General features: G+C 38.6%; 1 protein-coding gene across 5 annotated transcripts in view; it reads left to right on the forward strand.

Moving 5' to 3' along the window:
* Positions 1-18248, forward strand: part of RUNX1T1 (RUNX1 partner transcriptional co-repressor 1) — a 139992-nt gene that overhangs the window by 65035 nt on the left and 56709 nt on the right. For all 5 annotated transcript variants that reach the window (XM_012749612.3, XM_012749615.3, XM_012749610.3 and 2 more), the window contains 2 exons: positions 13160-13297; positions 15424-15665. In XM_012749612.3, the coding sequence (XP_012605066.1) occupies positions 13160-13297; positions 15424-15665 (380 nt within the window). The remainder of the gene's footprint in view (positions 1-13159; positions 13298-15423; positions 15666-18248) is intronic.

Here is an 18248-nt window from a genome sequence, read left to right on the forward strand (position 1 = left end):
TGTAAGTAACCCCACCTGTTGGACCCCTCCTCTTGTTGTCTTGAATTCCATTTTTTTACTCATTTAATCTGAAGCTGAATTGCTTTGGTATAGAGTTCTAAATAAAACAAGGTATATTCTTCCCTTAATTTTTTTTTTTTTTTTTTTACAAATAGTTTCATTCCTAGAAAAATAGTTATGCTAGATTTTACCTAAACTGATTTTAAAGCACCCAATTATTCTACAAATCACCCACCAAAAAATAACTGCTGCCACAAAGCATGACACAGTGCTTTGATTCCATGTTTTTATAGTACTCATTCCAGTTTCAGTGATGTTGTAAGGAAAATACAGTGATATCTCAGTATTGCTTAAGTATAGTGGTAAAACTAAGCAAAAAATTTCAAAGAAAAAGGTTTTTCATAATGTGACTGTTGGACAGCATATTTGAAGATTATGCCCCATTGTGAACCACTGACTTAAGAGATAGTTACTCAGTATTCTTAGATCCTTTTATACATATCCTTCCAGTATTTAATTTACACACAGACATACACATCCACCTATCTGTTTTTTGGGTTTTTTTTTTTTTGAGACAGAATCTCGCTTTGTTGCCCAGGCTAGAGTGAGTGCTGTGGCGTCAGCCTAGCTCACAGCAACCTCAAACTCCTGGCTCAAGCAATCCTACTGCCTCAGCCTCCCCAGTAGCTGGGACTACAGGCATGTGCCACCATGCCCAGCTAATTTTTTCTATATATTTTTAGTTGTCCAGCTAATTTCTTTCTATTTATAGTAGAGATGGGGTCTTGCTCTTGCTCAGGCTGGTTTTGAACTCCTGACCTCGAGCAATCCGCCCGCCTCAGCCTCCCAGAGTGCTAGGATTACAGGCGTGAGCCACCCCGCCCGGCCTTTTCTCCATTCTTATAGCCATTTCCACGCTACATACCTGTATCATTTCTTGCCCAGAGTATTACTGTCCAGTCCTCCTGCCTTCTTCCCTTTTTCATCCTATTTATTATCTGCTGCAAATAGAAATGAGCATGCCATTGGCTGCCTAAGAACTCAGTGCTTTCCCATTGCCTATAACGTGGTCTATACTAACAGTATATTCCCCCCCCTCCCCAGAGTAAATTAAGTTAAATTCAGGAAATAGTCATTTAAGTTTCTGATATTTGTCTGTGATTTAGCCACAGGTACATACCCTGTGCACCTTCATACTTTTCTGCCTTGATTTACTAATGTCAGGGCTCAAAAACTGATACCCCAAAATATGGTGTTTTGACATGCTGAGCTGAAGAAGCAGCCTCAAGGTCTCTTTGGCCTTCCCCTCAATCCCACTGTCTCTCAAAGTACAGGATGGAGTGAAGTTCTTTTATCTGCCTAATATCCAGACCTGCCAAGGAGAACAAGTGTTCTTTCTTCCCTTCTCTGTAAGAGCAGGAATGTAACCACACCTGGACACTCTTTTACAAGAGACTGTATTAATATAAGTTAATCTCTGTTCCCAGATCCATTCATTCTCCCCAGTAGTCCTTTATTGCCTCTCAACAGAATGCCTCTTCTCCTCCTTTGGCCTCTACACTAACTCCCTCTACACTAACTACCGTCTGAATTCTTGTAAAGGGACTGCTGAATGTCACTGCTACTGTTATGTTTTTTTTTTTTTTTTTTTGTAGCAGCAGCTCTCTGGGCCTTCTCTATAACCTTCTTTAACCTTGTCAAATAAGACAAATATGCCAGTGGAGTAAAAATTGTCTGTACTTAAAGATTAGAAAAGGTTTGCATCAGTATGTAATGATTTTTTTTTTTTTCACTTTCTGGAATGATCTGTGGTTTGGCAGTAGGGTGTTAACATGGATGCTATCTATGTTCTGTTTATGGGCCCTTGTGATACACGTATCTTCCTCTGCTCATGTACACAAGTGGGAGTTACTTTTCTGTTCTTTGGGTTATTTGGATTTTCCTTATTAAGTTGTTTAAGTATTCTTTATCAAGTATATTTTTTATTTCTAGAAGGAGCACCCAAAATATTTTTATCGTAGTCATTTGGTGGACCATCACTGGTGGCCTGGGCCAGGGGTTTTAAACTTTTCTTTCTTAAACAGGAGACCGTCTTTTTTCAAATGAGATCTTCAACAGAACACCATAGTGTAAAGTAGATAAAGGCAGAAGTACACTGGTCCAAGTGGAGTAGTCAGACCCCAGACTGCTTGGTTCCCCCCTGGTACCTTCCAGCAGCCACCTCCAGGAAGTGGTTACTACAATAAGCGGCAGGCAGGCGTCACTGGAGTAAAGTGGTAACAGCTGTGGAAGGGATGCCATTTCTGAGGGACTTGCACAGACATGGAATGCCTGGAGTCCTCCACTAGTCCTATGACCAGCCTTTCTTTCCTTACTTCATGAAATTAGTAGCTGATTTTTCTAGCTGGAACCACCATATGGGCACTGGTTAATGTTTATAGTGTTTTCTGTTTTCTTGGTAGTCTGTAGACCATCTCTGTATAAAAATGAGCAGATTGGTTCTTACTGTTTTCCTGCTTCTCCTTCTCAGCATTTTACCTTCCTATCTGGGTGTGGGCCTTCACCATTTAACCTATCTGCCCCACTCATCCTTTCCCCGACTCCAGGTAAACAGAGCTGCTCATGTGTGTCCTGCTGTTTTGGCAGAAGCTTGCTTGCTTACTTCATTTATTCTTTCAACAAATCTTTATCAAATGCCTACTGTTTATATTTCAGACACTCTTCTAAATGTTGTGGAATCTGGAGTTAACAGACAAAAAATCTCTTTGTTCACGAAGCTGACATTCTGGTTGGGGAGACATTCAAAAATAAGACACATGTGCTATGTATGGCAGTGTAAGTACTAGAGAGGAAAGGAAGAAGAATTCTTGCCATCCCTACATGGAGATGAGCAAACATACTTTGAAGATAGTTTTCTGGAAATAATGATAGATGGGTATAGATTTATCTCATTCTTTTTGCCAAGCTTCCTTCTTAACCTGAGTTCATTCCTGTTAAAGGCAACGTGCTTCTGCCTGTCCTCTCTGATCCTGGGTCAGCTGCCGACTGGCCCATTCCAGGATGGAGTCGAGAATGGCCTTGGCCTTATTCTCACTTAGCATGGTTGCCCCAATGCCTACTAGTCAACTGTGCTGAGGATATCTTAATGCATGTGCTTCCTCAGAGCTCTTAGCTTTGCATATCTTAATCTTCAGGCTTTAGAATTTTATTTTCCCTGTCTCCTAACCACATAACCATCATGTGAAATCATCTGCAGAAACCCAATGAACGTATAAAAGAAATGAAAAGGCCAGGCACAGTGGCTCAAGTCTATAATCCTAGCACTCTGGGAGGCCAAGGCAGGCAGATCGTTTGAGCTAAGGGGTTCAAGACCAGCCTGAGCAAGAGCGACACTCTGTCTCTACTATAAATAGAAAGAAATTAGTTGGCCAACTAAAAATATATAGAAAAAATTAGCCAGGCATGGTGGCGCATGCCTGTAGTCCCAGCTATTTGGGAGGCTGAGGCAGTAGGATTGCTTCAGCCCCGGGAGTTTGAGGTTGCTGTGAGCTAGGTTGACACCACTGCACTCTAGCCGGGGTAACAAGAGTGAGAATCTATCTCCAAAAAAAATAAGATATGAAAGATCTGAATGGCAATAGAAAGTGTTTAGGATGAGGCCAAAGGCATTCTGGCTTCTTACCCCTTTGGGGTGCTTTGTCACCTCCATGGACGCCTGCCACAGAGCCATTATTTCTAGGGTAGCATTTCCGAGCCATTATTCTCAAATGGCATTGTCCTTTTGTGATTGCAGAAATATTCTGTAACTGGGCTTTCTAATATGGCAGCCAGCAGGCACACGTAGCCATGGCTGCTGAGCACATGAATGTGTGTTTACTGTGACTGAGAGAGTAAATTTTGCATTTTATTTCATTTTAATTAATTAAAAAATAGTCACATGTGTCTAGTGACTTTTTTGGAAGGTGCAGTTCTAGTGTAATGCTAGCTCTACAGTTAACATTTACTCATTGTGGTCTATTCTAGTTTTCCAGGTCATGGATAAAATATTAGTTTTAGATGATAATGAACTCTGAGGAGGCCTGGAATAAGATTTGGCTTATAACCTTGGGAAAATTATTCAGCCCCTCTAGGCAAGACCCCTCTGGGTCTCAGTTCCTTTTTTTATGAAGTGGGCAAATTTATAGTACCTTTTCATAGTGAGGTTTAAAATGAAATAAGGCATGCATAGCATTTGGCACAGTGCCTAACCCTGATTTTAGATGACTTATCCTAATAGAGTATTTTTTTTGTGTGTGTATGTGCTTAGTTTTTGCTTATGAAAATAAAAGATGCTCATTGTAGAACAGAAAAAAATAACAAGAACATAAAAATAACCTGTAATCCCACCATCCATAGACAAGCAACATGAAAACTTGTGGAATGTGGAAAAAAGTGTGGTATTGTATGTGTACATGTGTGACTACACTGACACTATTCATGTTAAAATGGGAGCTTTGGGGGACTGTAGACTCTATGTGTATAAATTGTCTTGCAAAGCCTTTTTTTCTAAAATTATATACAAAAAAAATCTTAGGAATTGTGTTGTGATTACTGAAAAGTATTTAAAAACTGGTGAATTGAATAGTTCACTAGTTGATTTTTCTAGATTTATCTTTGGTGATTAATTTTTCCAGAATATAAAAATTCTTTTTAGGATTTTTTTTTTTTTTTTCAGACGATAGGGAAAAAGAGAAGCTATATTGATGGTTTTATCCTGAGTTAAAACTGTGTCAGGCACTGTGCTAAGTGCTGGGAATACAAAAACAAACAAAATGTCATCATTGCTCTTAAGTAAATTATGGTCTAAATACTGTGTGATCAGTGCTGTAGGAGGCAGCTAGACAGTGTAATATGAGAACACGGGACTGTCTGGGCCAGCTGGGGTTGAAAAGGTTGTCAGCAAAGGATGTTTCACTAAAGTGACACCCGAATGAAGTTTTAAGGGAACGATGGACTCAACCGGACTGTGATGGGATGAAGAGGATTCTAGGAAATTGATGCAGTGAGTACAAAAGCCTGAGTGACCAGGGGCATTTGGAGACCTGCAGTAGTTCAGTATGGGGGTCAGAGGTTGAAGATAGGAGTCTGGAACAGTTGCAGGAGCCAGATGGGTCACAGACATCTTTTCTATGCTCTATTAAGGAACATAGACTTTATACTTAAGGTTTTAAGACAGCTTTGAAAATTACAAGAGTACAGGGGTGGGATCACTGGTCACATCCTTGGCATGTGTAGAAAAATGACTGGATGTGGTTTGGAGAATGGAGCAGAGATGAATAGATAATCAGAGATGAATAGACAGGGTTGGAGGCCATTTAGAGGGTTGTTGAATAGGCCAGATGAGAGATGATGGCTGATGAGGGTTTAAATTCAAGATGTTTGGGTCTAGCACTTGGGAGGGATGTTGAATGGAGTTATAGGTATAAGCCCTCCACATAATGACCATGGTGTGAATAAAGCCACCCTCTCTAGAGTGTGTACCATGTCAGACATTTGGCCAAGCATGTTATATATATTATCTGAGTTTATTCCCACAACACAGGGATTGAAAAGTATGGCCAACTTTACACAGGTGATGAGAGAGCTGGCATTCAGATCCTAGTCTCTGTCTCCAAAGCCCAGACTCTTCGTGACTATGATAGTGCGAATGAAATCACTAAGGTCTAGAGTTAAAATATGAAGAGGGCCTATGAGGGAACTTTGGGGAGAAAATGCCAGTAGTTATCACAGAGCAGGAGAAAGGGGAGCCCTTATTAGAAACTGAGAAGGAGCAAATAGGAAGGCCAGAGAAAGAGAGTGTTAGACTCATGGAATCCTGGGGACACTAATGATTCAAAAGGGAGGTGGTGAACAGTATTTAGATGCTACAGAGATGCCAGAGGAAGGACACATATGTTTCTTGTATTAATAATGAAGTGGCAATTGAGAAGATTTTCAGTGGTTGGGGATATCTTGATATTACATTTCAGAGTTATTTTAGTCAGGATTCTTTGGTTTAAGTGAAAATTAACTGAAACTAGATTTTTAGGTAAAGGAGGGATTAACTAGAATTTGTAGAAGGTTTGGAGTATGCAAATTTTGTAGAAATTTTAAAGATGCAACCAGTCCCTAGTATCTACTACGGTGAAGAACTTTAACCACTACGAAGATGATCTCTTGTCTCTCGCTTCTTTTCTTCTTTTTATTAGTTGCCACTGTTTTTTCTCCCTTTTGAGGTGGGGGTCTCACTCTGTTGCCCTGAGTAGAGCACAGTGGCATTATTATAGCTCATTGCAACATCAAACTCCTGGGCTCAAGCCATCCTCCTGCTTTAGCCTCCCGAATAGCTGTGACTATAGATGCATGCCATCACGCCTGGCTAATTTTTTTCTGTTTTTGGTAGAGATGGGGTCTTGCTCTTGCTCAGGCTGGAGTTGCCACCTTTTGTATTGCAGACCTGCTTTCTAGACGGAGAGGGCTATAGATGGTGCAGTTTTATAACTCTGGAGAGGAATTGTTTTTCTTTTCTCAATTCTGAATATAAAAATCTGGGAGAAGGACTGAGATCGCCTGTCATGGACTAGGTGCTGTGTCTAAGCCTGTCATTGGTTTCTTGGGTACAAAGTCATGAAAGAACATGATGACTCCCGAGGTAGTTTTGAGATTAGAGGGAATGACAGTTCCCAGTTCAGGGAGAGAAACATTCTAGCCAGACAGTCTCATAGATTTCCACTGCTAGTGCATGAAAGATAGAATGGAAAATGAGGAAGCATAAAAAGTGAATGGATTACTCTTTTAAGAACCTGGGCTATGAAAGAAAATTCTAGAGACTGTTTTGGTGGTAACTAAAGAGGGAGAATTGGACATTGATTTTAGGTTATTTTATAGCCAAATCTTTTGAGATTTAGTAATGAGGATTGAAAATGTATTTATTTATAAATAGGAAATAGATGTTAATTTTAATGTTAATGGGAACAAAATTGCTGGGCAGACATTCTTGTGGACATGGAAATTTATGTGAACAGAGGAAGGCTAGTTATAATCACTAATTTTAAAATAATTTTTTGGTGGTCACTTTATTATCCAATACATGTTCTCTCAGTAGTTGTCTTTGTGTTTGTGGTGATCATAAGTCATATCTATTGAAGGAAACCAGAGAATGTTAGCATTTCCAAAGGATCTTTGGGGTCATGCAGTCTAATATGCTTGACTTTATAGATAAGAAAAGTAGAATCCAAAGAAGTGGAGTGAAGTAATTACTTATAGACACAGCAACTAACAGTGCCTATCAAAAAAAAAGGGGGGGGACTGTTTGCTCCCTGGGTCTCTGTTTAGAAAGTGAGGATGTTTTTCCCAGAACCTCTCCCTTCTTGGCCCATTGTCCAGAGTTGGATCTCAACACTCAGCTCTGAAACCTGCTACTGATGAGAGAGATGTGAGAACCTGATTAATGTAAAACAAGGAGGATCTGCCCCAATAATTATGGGCAGAGGGTGAATACCTGAACAAAATCAGGGCATTCTCCAGCAACGAAGAAAGCAACACAGGTTTTTGAGTAGGAACTCAGCAGTGTCTGCAACATGGACTAGGCTAAAGAGTTTATATTTTATTCTGTGGACAATGGGACTCTCCTGAAGATTTTAGATTAGAGAATAGATAAACTCACATTTATATTTCAGAAATAACACTAGTCATAAAACATCTATGGTCTTAGTCTGTTTGTGCTGCTACAATAAATACCTTAGACTATAGCTTATAGTTTAGGGTAGTTTATAAACAACAGAAATTTATTTTTCACAGTTCTGGAGGCTGGGTCCAAAGTCAAGTCACAAAGCAAGGCACTGGCAGGTTGGGTGTCTGATGAGGGCCTGGTCTCTGCTTCCAAGATGGCGCCTTGTTGCTGGAATACTATGACTTCACATGGTGGAAGAGAGGGAAGGGCAGGAGGGGCCCGTATAACTCTCTCCATCCCTTTTGGAAGAGGTTAATACCATCCATGAAGGTATAGCCCTCGTGAGCAAATCACTTCCCAAAGGCCTCACTTATTAATACTGTTACATCGGTGATTAAATTTCAACACAGGGGTTTGGGGGAACATTCAGATCATAGCACCTAGGATAAGACATGAGGTGAAAAGTCATTCTTACCATTGCCTAAACTGTATAAGCTGGTTGTAGAGTTGAACTAAATTTCACCTGTGGTATCTTCCCATATTATCTACATTCCATTCTCTTTCTGTGTATTTCTGTGTTGTTGGTGGTGTGTGTCTGTCTGTTGTCATGAAATTAGGGTTGATATCTTTGAACTGGCTATAACATAGGAAATGGATTTCTAAAAGTTAGAAGTGTAACCATCTTTCCTATGAGAACCATGATTATACATGTTTATTAAGTATCCTCCTAAGGAGGAATTAAAAAAAAACAACATGTTGCTGTGAAGTTGCTTACCATTTTCATTGTTCGGAGTGTTTGGGAGTGTAATACATATATGCAGCCATCATACAGACAGACTGTGATAAATGCCAAAGGAGAGGCAGAGGTAATGTGATGTGGTTGGTTTCCAGGGCAATTTAGGGTAGCTGTAAAGGGATGTGTGATCTATAATGGCAGTGAAGAATGCGCAAGATGGGGCAGATAATTTTAAATGAGAGAAACAATAGCATGAAAAAGAAAGATAGAAAAGCTGGGGAACACCATCGTGTCCTATATTGGTAGAGCCTAAATTTGAGGGAAAAGCCAGGGATGGTTCATGGAGAAGGTGGCACAGGAGAATGAAGCTCACACCTGTTGGCACCTCATATGAGTAGACAGCACACTAAGGTCTTACACATATTATCTCATTTAATCTCTCACCACACACATCCCTTTCAGGGACAGAGGATTGCACCGGCATTTTTCTGATGAGGGACTGAGGCTCAGGATAACGACCTTACCTGGGGGCTCATTAATGATGGATTGAGAGAGTCCATGTTTGAAACGAAGTCTGTCTTAAGTCGGCAAGTTCTTCTGTTAGTCTAATATCCTTCTACTGTATCATTTCATCATGCTTAACATGTTAGCATTGGACTCTCATTCTCAGGTATTGTTGAAGGGTTCTGAGCAGAAAGAGACGTTACCAGGGTGCTGGTCAGGGAAACATGGGAGCTGGGTGGATGGCAGAAGTAGCCATCACTGTTGTTTTACAAGCCTGTGGACAGTCTTCTGTAACATCTCACCCACAGATGTTGGAGTCACTTAATGGCATCATTGTCAGAACTATATTTGCCATCTTCCCCAGTGAAATAAAAATAAAAGTCCTATACCCAACTTCATTCCTCCCTAGCATCTTTCTTTCCTATTCCCTGTTAGTATTTAATAGTACCTCCCTTCCACTTGGGCTTATCCCCTTTAGTGCATACCTTCTGGTTTCCTTAACTAACACTTATTCAAGTATGACTAAATCCAGACTAATTGCCAATTGCCCAAAAAGTTCCTCGTATTCCATAACACCTCTGAGACTTCTAATATAATTGACCTGATGAACTCAGATAGAAAAAGATGTACCACCTACCAGCCCTGAACTTGCTGTCTTTTTATACTAGTTGTCTCTAGAATGGTATGTAAACCAGGAAAATATAGAATACCTATTTTTAATACTTTAAAAGCACATCTGGAACTATTTGAACTAACTAAAAGTAAAATAAGTGCCATGGCAGATTATGCCATACCTTTTCTTTTTACTTAAAAAAAAAGGAAATGGAAAGCATACCACTTCTAGAAGGCCCTGACATTGAACTGGATATTGAAACGGTATTGGTAATGTATTTATATATGCCACATTTTCTTCCATACATCAGCCATCTTTGCTACATATGTGCTGGATGTTTGCCATGTGACAGAAATGTTACTGTAGAGGGAAGATTGTCTTGTTTAGAAGTGCTACGAATCATTACAGTAGAAGTAAAGTCAACCATTTATTGTTATACTCATCTTCCCCCATTTATCTGATAGTGATTGTTTTTTTCTTTTCTTTTTTTTTTCATTTCTTGATTTTTTTGTCACTTTGTGTCAGTCTCTGAATAAATGTCAGAATTTCCCTACAGCAACTCAAAAATAGAAATCACATACCAGAACAGTATAATTTCCATGAACTTAAAAAATTATATAAGAAATATTGTAACCTAATACTGGTTTTACCACATCCTCTAATTTGAAATGGAGTGAAATGCTTCTGTGGTTAAATCTGAGCTCATGTGCTGTTTGCTATAAATGTTTCAAGAATATATATTTCAAAAAAAAATTTTTTTTAAATAATCCAAAACAAATGCAACAGGACTCAGCATACTTGAAACACACTTTCCGGATTTATCTTAGATCTCTCTGTTTCAGAGGGTTTGTGCATGTGTATGGATCAGGCCCGGCCAGTTATTTCACCATCTTTCTCCATCCTGAATTGATTGCCCTGAACAGCCCGGAATGAGTTACATATGGTCCTACTTTGTCTCAGTTTGTAGGACCTCTGGGTTGGAACTCCATTTGATCAGAGTGAAGCTAACTGTCACAAAGACTTGGCTAATGTCAGAACCCTAAATAAATACACGTATGCATATATGCTGGTTAGAATGTTTATATTTCTTCTAGGAGTAGTGTTTTTTATGCACTGATTCAGTAGTCATTTTTCCTAAAATATTGATGACATGGTAAGAAAAAAAAAATTACTGATGGTGATGATGATGTTGATGTTCTGGATAGGAATCATGTTATTAATACAAATGTGGACCCAAACCAGGTATTCAAAACATTTTCAAACCAAAATTATGAATGCACCGAAAATCTTTCTAAAATCGGGACAGAAGAAGATAGAAATATTATACTAAGATTTTCTTAAATACAAACTTAAATCTTTAAGTTTGAAGAGGGTTTGAAACACATTGTCAGCTGTATAGGTTATTTCCTTTTTTTTCTTAATGTGGGCTATTTAGAAAAGAAAAATGGGTTTCAGATATGTTTTAAAGTGTAGATATTGCTCCTTAACTGTAGGGAGCCAGGGAGGCGGCTGTGCTGGGGGGGGGGGGCGTCCAGCATGTCCCTGGGGGGGTGCTGGAAGCTGTTGAGGGCAACTTGCTCCCCCTTCAGGCTCTTGCCTATTTATTTTGTTCTTTTCCCTCTTTTCATCTTTTTCCTTCTATTGCTTTATTTATTTTTTCGTTACTCCCACTTCCCCTTCCCCCTCCTGCTCTTCCTTTCTCTGTCTGTGCAAACCACGTGCTTCAAATCTGTGTATCTGGACTGCCTTCTCTCACAGTTCCCTGTGAGTGTTAGCAGAATGAAAACCAGATGGACCAGCAGTTCCCACTGTTATCTCCCAGCCGACTCTGGCAAGCCTCCCTTTCTCCCTCCCTCCCTGGCATGACAGAAATATTTGCCTTTATTTAGGGAGACTTGTATTTGCTGCTGTACCTCTTCCCTCAGCTGCAACATAAGCGGAAAGCTATTTATTCCCTTGTTGCTGAGGTTGGTTGAGGTGAGTAGAATGTGCAATGAATTTAACTATTGAAGAAGCAGTTTTAAGCCTGCCTAACTTCGGTATTTTTCTAGAATAAGTTTTCTAGAACAAGTTACTGATGATACTGGTTGTGAAATGTTCTGGAATAGCAATAGGAAGATAAGTTTTTAACAATAAGATAAAGGTAAAAAATGCTCTCAATGTGTGCCTCTGCCATCATTTCACCCAGAACACTTTTATTCACATTACTGTTATTCGACCAGCAGTGGAGATTAAGAACTAGAGACCCTGATGCCACTGATAACTAGATCATCATGCAAAATGCTCTTAATAGAATGATTATTTTCATTCTTTTATTATATTTTCTCTAAAATGATAGCAACATTGTTTCAACTTTCAAATGTTGTGTTTTATTGCAACCCACATCCTAAAAAATTGCTTTGAACAAAAAAGTGAGGTAGGTTTGGAATCATGATACTAGTAATTTGGGTTTTTCATTTTCTTTTAATAACTGACTTTTAAGGAATTTTGAGAATTTTTCACGATGGTCGTTATTATAATATTTTAAAAGCCTTGTTCTTTTTTAGTAGTGTATGTTACTTTACTTTTCTAAAAGTCCAAGTGGGAAATATTTGTGTCTAACGATCCAAGAGGTGCCTCGAAACATTTTTGGGGTGTGTGTGTGCGTGTACGTGCACACGTGTTTGTAGAAAATTGGATCTAAAGAAACAAACAAAAATCTGTCATTTTTCCTGGCGATCTGATGCTTTGATAAGTAGATTAAATTGAGAAAAACACTTCAAAATTTGAAGGGAAAAGTATACTTAAGAGAAAACAGTTCTGAAGTACAAATGTTCATATTGGGTAATCAGGACATTTCTCCATGTCTGTCACATGTTCATGGCGGAAAAGAAAAAACCAGGAGTGTCTTTAGTTCTTTTTAGTTCTCATTTTGAGACTTTTACATCCTCACGCTTGTCTGAGATTATTAATTGGACTATTGGTCTCATAGTTTTAAAATGACAGATCATAAATTCAGACATTCTAAGTAAATAATAGCTTCACTTCATTGTGTAATATACAGCATGTAGGTAGTGGTGATTTTTAGAACAGGGCAGAAAAATTGAAGTGAGAGTTATGTCTGGGAAACATAACCTGCTTCATCTAATAGGCTAGAAAACTGAAGATAGAAAGGGGATAGCAGGTGTTATAGAAAATCATCACAGAGAACCGGCTCCTACCAGTATCTCACCTGCGTAACAGACTTCAGGTTTTTGTTATTTCTGAGCTGTCGTGAGGGATTCATTATCATCCTACTTCCTCATCTATTTTCTAGCTCTTGCTAACATTGGCTTCAGTTTCCAGTGAAGTTGTGCTGTTGCATATAACACTACCAAGGTAGCATCTGCCTAAGCCAGAAATAACAATAGGATATAATATAACCTAGTTACAAATGGGGTCCTGCCATCTGTGCTACACCTTCTTAAGTGGAGTTTAGATGATAAAATCCTGATTTAAACTTCAGTAGATAAGCATATTTTATTGATAGAAGATGTTGCATTTCTTCTGTTCACTTGCTTTTAAAAAAGATAAACTCCACTTGAAAATGTGAGGTGCTTAAGGAGTAAAATAACATGTTCCTGGTGGCATCCTCCAGATCGTACTGAGAAGCTCTCCACAATGCCAGACTCACCTGTGGATGTGAAGACGCAATCTAGGCTGACTCCTCCAACGATGCCCCCTCCCCCAACTACCCAAGGAGCTCCAAGGACCAGTTCATTTACGCCGACGACATGTAAGTACTCATTGCTGTCTTTGGAGTTTTGGTTTTAAAGTTTAAATTAGATTATTTTTTTTTTGTCTGCAGATGAAAAATCAAAGGAAAATAAGATTCAGCATCAATGTATTATGCAGAAATGAAGTAAAAAAAAAAAAAATGGTTTGCCAGTAAGTAGGTGTGAGCACAGAAGTATCATAGCTTAGGTGTAATTTGTATGACTGCCAATATTTGCCTTCCTTTCATTATTGCTTCAGTGTTGTAGTCTGCTATGATTTTAGCAAATGAAACTGCATTTGTTCTGTAACTCCCAGTTGTTGCCACTATAACTTTTAATTCATCTTAATGTGGAGCACATTAGTTTGTTCTGTTTGACTTGGGACATGGACATATGCTATAATTATTTCTAGGTTACTTTTGATCTTCCAATACTGCTTTCTTTTATTTCAAACTGTTACAAATAATGTTAAAATGTAACATCTTTAAGTAAAAAGAGTATTGCTACATGCAACAGTCTCATACAGAAAACTCTGAAATAAGTAGCATCTTCCTTGACTCGAACCTGTTAGATTTTTATTCTCCCTTGGCTCGAGTCTTGTGTTCTGAGTCCATGGAGGGTATTGCTTTCTGTATTGTCCAAGGAAGGGACAGAACATTGTGACAGAATTGCAACTTCCCTCTCTTTCCTGTGTATTTCAGTAGAGATAGTTGCTAACCTTGTTTTAGTCCATCTCAAAGTCCTGGTTAGAATTGGCATCAAGGACCTGTGAAACTAGTATGTATTTTATGTTGCAGATAATTCTATTTACAGACCATGTGCCATGAAATCCATATGAATGAAAAATAACTAATAAGCAAAAATAGATCCATGGGACTAGAAGGGAGCTACAGAGAGCCCATACCAGGCTGTTTATGCAGTGTTGCATTGCCATTTAAAAGACCTCCCTAAACGTGTAAGGAGCAGGCAGCTGTGCTGTGTGTGCCAAGTTGTAACCCTGTCATCTTATATTTGATTTGTTGTTACCCAAAGCCACGGTGATAGACATGTGTCCCTTGTGAAATGTCCTGATCGAGATAGCATTCCTTGACAGGTTACTTTGCTACTCATTTGGGACAAGAGAACCATTTTTGTTATCGTACAATGAAACTTTTAAGAATAATAGAGTCCTTAAAACATCTTCTAACTATTGTTAGAGATAGTTGTTTATCAAAATTATATTTAAAAATGGATTTGACAAAGATCATTTTGTCAAATTAATTGACTTAACATGATAAAATCAATGTTTTCCTTGGTGAGAAATATGCAGCTTTTAAAGCCTAGATCTTATGGATTATCATCTTTTTTGTTTTCTTTTTATTTATTTTAATTAACGTGTAATAATTGTGCATTTATAGGGTACAGAGTGATAGGGATTATCATCTCAATGTTCAAATACATTTTATCAGAAATAAATTTACTGAATCCCCACCAGTCTGTGCTCTTGGTTGGACTGAGGTGTCACCTTTCGATTTCTTGGAATAGCTCCTCGATGAACACCATGTCCATTTTGGCTTTGTATGAAAAATTTTCATTTTTCCCTAAAGAAGTGGTTGAGAAATACGAGGGGGGAGAAAATAGCCTTCTAATTGGGTGGTGGAAGGTTAAAACTTGAAAGTCCCATTTCTATAAACACAGCTGTCAGTTGTGTGTACAAAACATGATTAAAAATGTTCACTGATAAATTTAGTCTCCGCGAAATGTACACTTTCTCTAGGGGAGCAGTTTAGAAAGGAATAGTCCTGTTATATTGATGTAAGCCCGAGACAAAAGGCTGACATCCCAAGCTGTCTGTTCTGCGTTTGAAACATTTCAGGTGGCTGGCATATGTGCATGTGGGAGGCAGGGCTGGCCCTGCGCTGCAGCAGGCCCCGTTTATCGGCAGCTTCTGTGCAGAACGCTGTCGCTCAGTAAGAGGAATAGACCCACTTAGTTAGAGTCCCTGGGAGTGTGGGAAACCTGTAAAGTCAAAGCATTTTACAGAAAGTCTCAACGTTTTTAAAATTACAAAACGACTATATTTTAAGGGAAGGAAACTTGGTGGCAATCTCCTTGTGCGTGTTCTCTGTGAATTTATACTTTCCTTCTGATTTTGTGCCCTTGACAGTAACTAATGGCACGAGCCATTCACCTACAGCCTTGAATGGCGCCCCCTCACCGCCCAATGGCTTTAGCAACGGGCCTTCCTCCTCTTCCTCTTCTTCTCTGGCTAATCAACAGCTGCCCCCAGCCTGTGGCGCCAGGCAACTTAGCAAGCTGAAACGGTTCCTTACTACCCTACAGCAGTTTGGCAATGACATTTCACCAGAGATAGGAGAAAGAGTCCGCACCCTCGTACTGGGACTGGTGGTAAGCAAATAGAAATTAACCCAATTTTCTGGGGTAGGGGAGACTGTGTGGGGGAGATTCAGAAATACAGATACCCATTCTCACAGCCATTGTGTCATAATAGTTTCTGAAGACTGTGTGCAAATCTGGTTCATTCTGGGATAACAAAGTTTCAGTTCTGCCTCATGTATTGACCCCCACCGTGGATTCTTTTGCTATTTGACTCATAAAGATAATGGTTATACAGGTTTAGTGTTATCTTGGCCATAAACGTGTGTGTATATATACATATGTGTATATCTATACATGTGCATATATATCTATATTCATATACACATATATATGTGAGTGTGTATATGTATATGTGTGTGTATATACATATGTGTGTATCTATACATGCGTGTATATATATCTATGTTCGTGTGTACATATATATTGGAGTGTGTACATGTATATGTGTGTGTATATATTTTTTCCAGTATTTTAATAAATATGTTTCCCAACATTGCCATTGGCTTTCAGGAATGACCAAATGGTTTTGTTCTGTTGATTCACTTAATCTAATTGGGTGCTTATTTAAACTTAGCTGCTCTGGGGAATTTTTTGTTATTGGCCTAGACAAACAAGAATTTATAACAAGTAACACATTCATCTTTTACGTAGTTTCATTTTTAAGGCTAATAACATTATTTTTTTATTGTAGTAAAATAGACCTAAAGTTTACCAAGTTAAAACCATTTTTAAATGTACACTTCATTGGCATTAAGTACATCCACATCCAGCCATCACCACTGTCCGTCTCAGAACTTTTTCATCGTCGCAAACTGAAACTCCATACAAGTAAACAATAATTTCTCATTCCTCTTTATCCCCAACCCTTGGTAGTCACTAATTGTCTTTTTTTTTTTAATCCAAAGTTTTGTTATAGATAGAACTATTTAAACCATTAGTTTGAGAACAGAACCGTTGATTTTGCCACATTCTACTTATTTTGTGCATTATCTCACTGGAAATTAGAACATATAACCCCTTTTTGCACCCTAAGTTACTTCTGTGTTTGTTGTGACTTTTTGTAGAAGTGGAGATTTTTCTAGTATTTAGGAAGGCTATTTTGTCATAGTAAACTGGATCATGAAGAAATTGAGTCATATATTGAATCCTTTCATCATCCAGGCTCATGGTAGGACTAAAATTCAGATGATAGTTAGCAGTTTCCTTTGTGTTAAAATAAATCATGTATTTTTATTGTGTGGACCTATCGTGGGCAAAGCCATACCAGTTGTGTTTTGCAAAAGAAGTCCTAGAATTAGAAGGCTGGGTGAGATACTAGTGCAGAAGACATGCTTCAAATTGCTATGTCCCACATTTGACAGAGATTTGTAATTTAATTTTTAACCATAAATTGCCTCTTCTCACTCTAAGAACATAAGACTTTCATATTTCCCACAATCTATCAGCCCCACCTTGTATACCTCCAGGACAGGAAGGGGACTTAGAGGTGTGTCAGCATACTTCAGGTACTTCTGTCAGTCACTTATCATTTCCTTTTTATTCATTCTTGAATTTTACATACTAGGATTTTTTTTTTTTTTGAGACAGAGTCTCGCTTTGTTGCCCAGGCTAGAGTGAGCGCCATGGTGTCAGCCTAGCTCACAGCAACCTCTAACTCCTGGGCTCAAGCCATCCTACTGCCTCAGCCTCCTGAGTAGCTGGGACTACAGGCATGCACCACCATGCTCGGCTGATTTTTTTCTATATGTATTAGTTGAGCAATTAATTTCTTTCTATTTATAGTAGAGATGGGGGTCTCATTCTTGCTCAGGCTGGTTTTGAACTCCTAACCTTGAGCAATCTGCCTACCTCGGCCTCCCAGAGTGCTAGGATTACAGGCGTGAGCCACTGTGCCTGGCCCATACTAGGCTTTTCAACATGTAAATAAGTTAGACCAAAGAACCACAAAGTAAATCCAAAGCAATATCAAGTAAATGGTGAATATGTTATTCTTAGTAAAATATGTTTTTTTTTAAAACTGCCTTATAAATTTGTTATGTTCTTTATTAACAGTGGTTCCATAACTTGTAGAAAAATTTGGTAGCTTTAAGTAGATTTTTCCACATACTAAGTGGCATACTTTTGAATGAAATACATTTGACAAACATTTATGCACAAACCTTAGAAAAGTAAAGGCAAGGTATTAATTAATGGTGCTTACATGTAATGGGGAGTGAATATTTGTCAAATGAATGAATGAACAGAGAACAGATGTTTTAAGCATTTGATTGTACACCATTTTATGTAATTCTTAGAACTACCCTCTTAATGATTTTCTTTTTTTGAGGGAAATATTTTTATACACATTTTACACATAGGGAAACTGAGGTTTACAGAGGTGAAGTAAAATACACAAGGCCACCCAACTGGGTGACAGACCTGTGACAGATTCAAACTAGGTACTGCATCATAATGAATCACATCATGCTGTTACTTAGGTAGAGTTAATAAAAGTGTTAGAAGGTACTCTCCTTTTGAAAATGAGTCACAGAAACAAAATGATAGGTCAAAAAAAATTGCCCCCCCCCATTTATTGTTATAGATAGGAAGTTG

Source organism: Microcebus murinus, chromosome 7 (genome assembly GCF_040939455.1).
Source record: "Microcebus murinus isolate Inina chromosome 7, M.murinus_Inina_mat1.0, whole genome shotgun sequence".
NCBI classification, from domain to species: Eukaryota; Metazoa; Chordata; class Mammalia; order Primates; family Cheirogaleidae; genus Microcebus; species Microcebus murinus.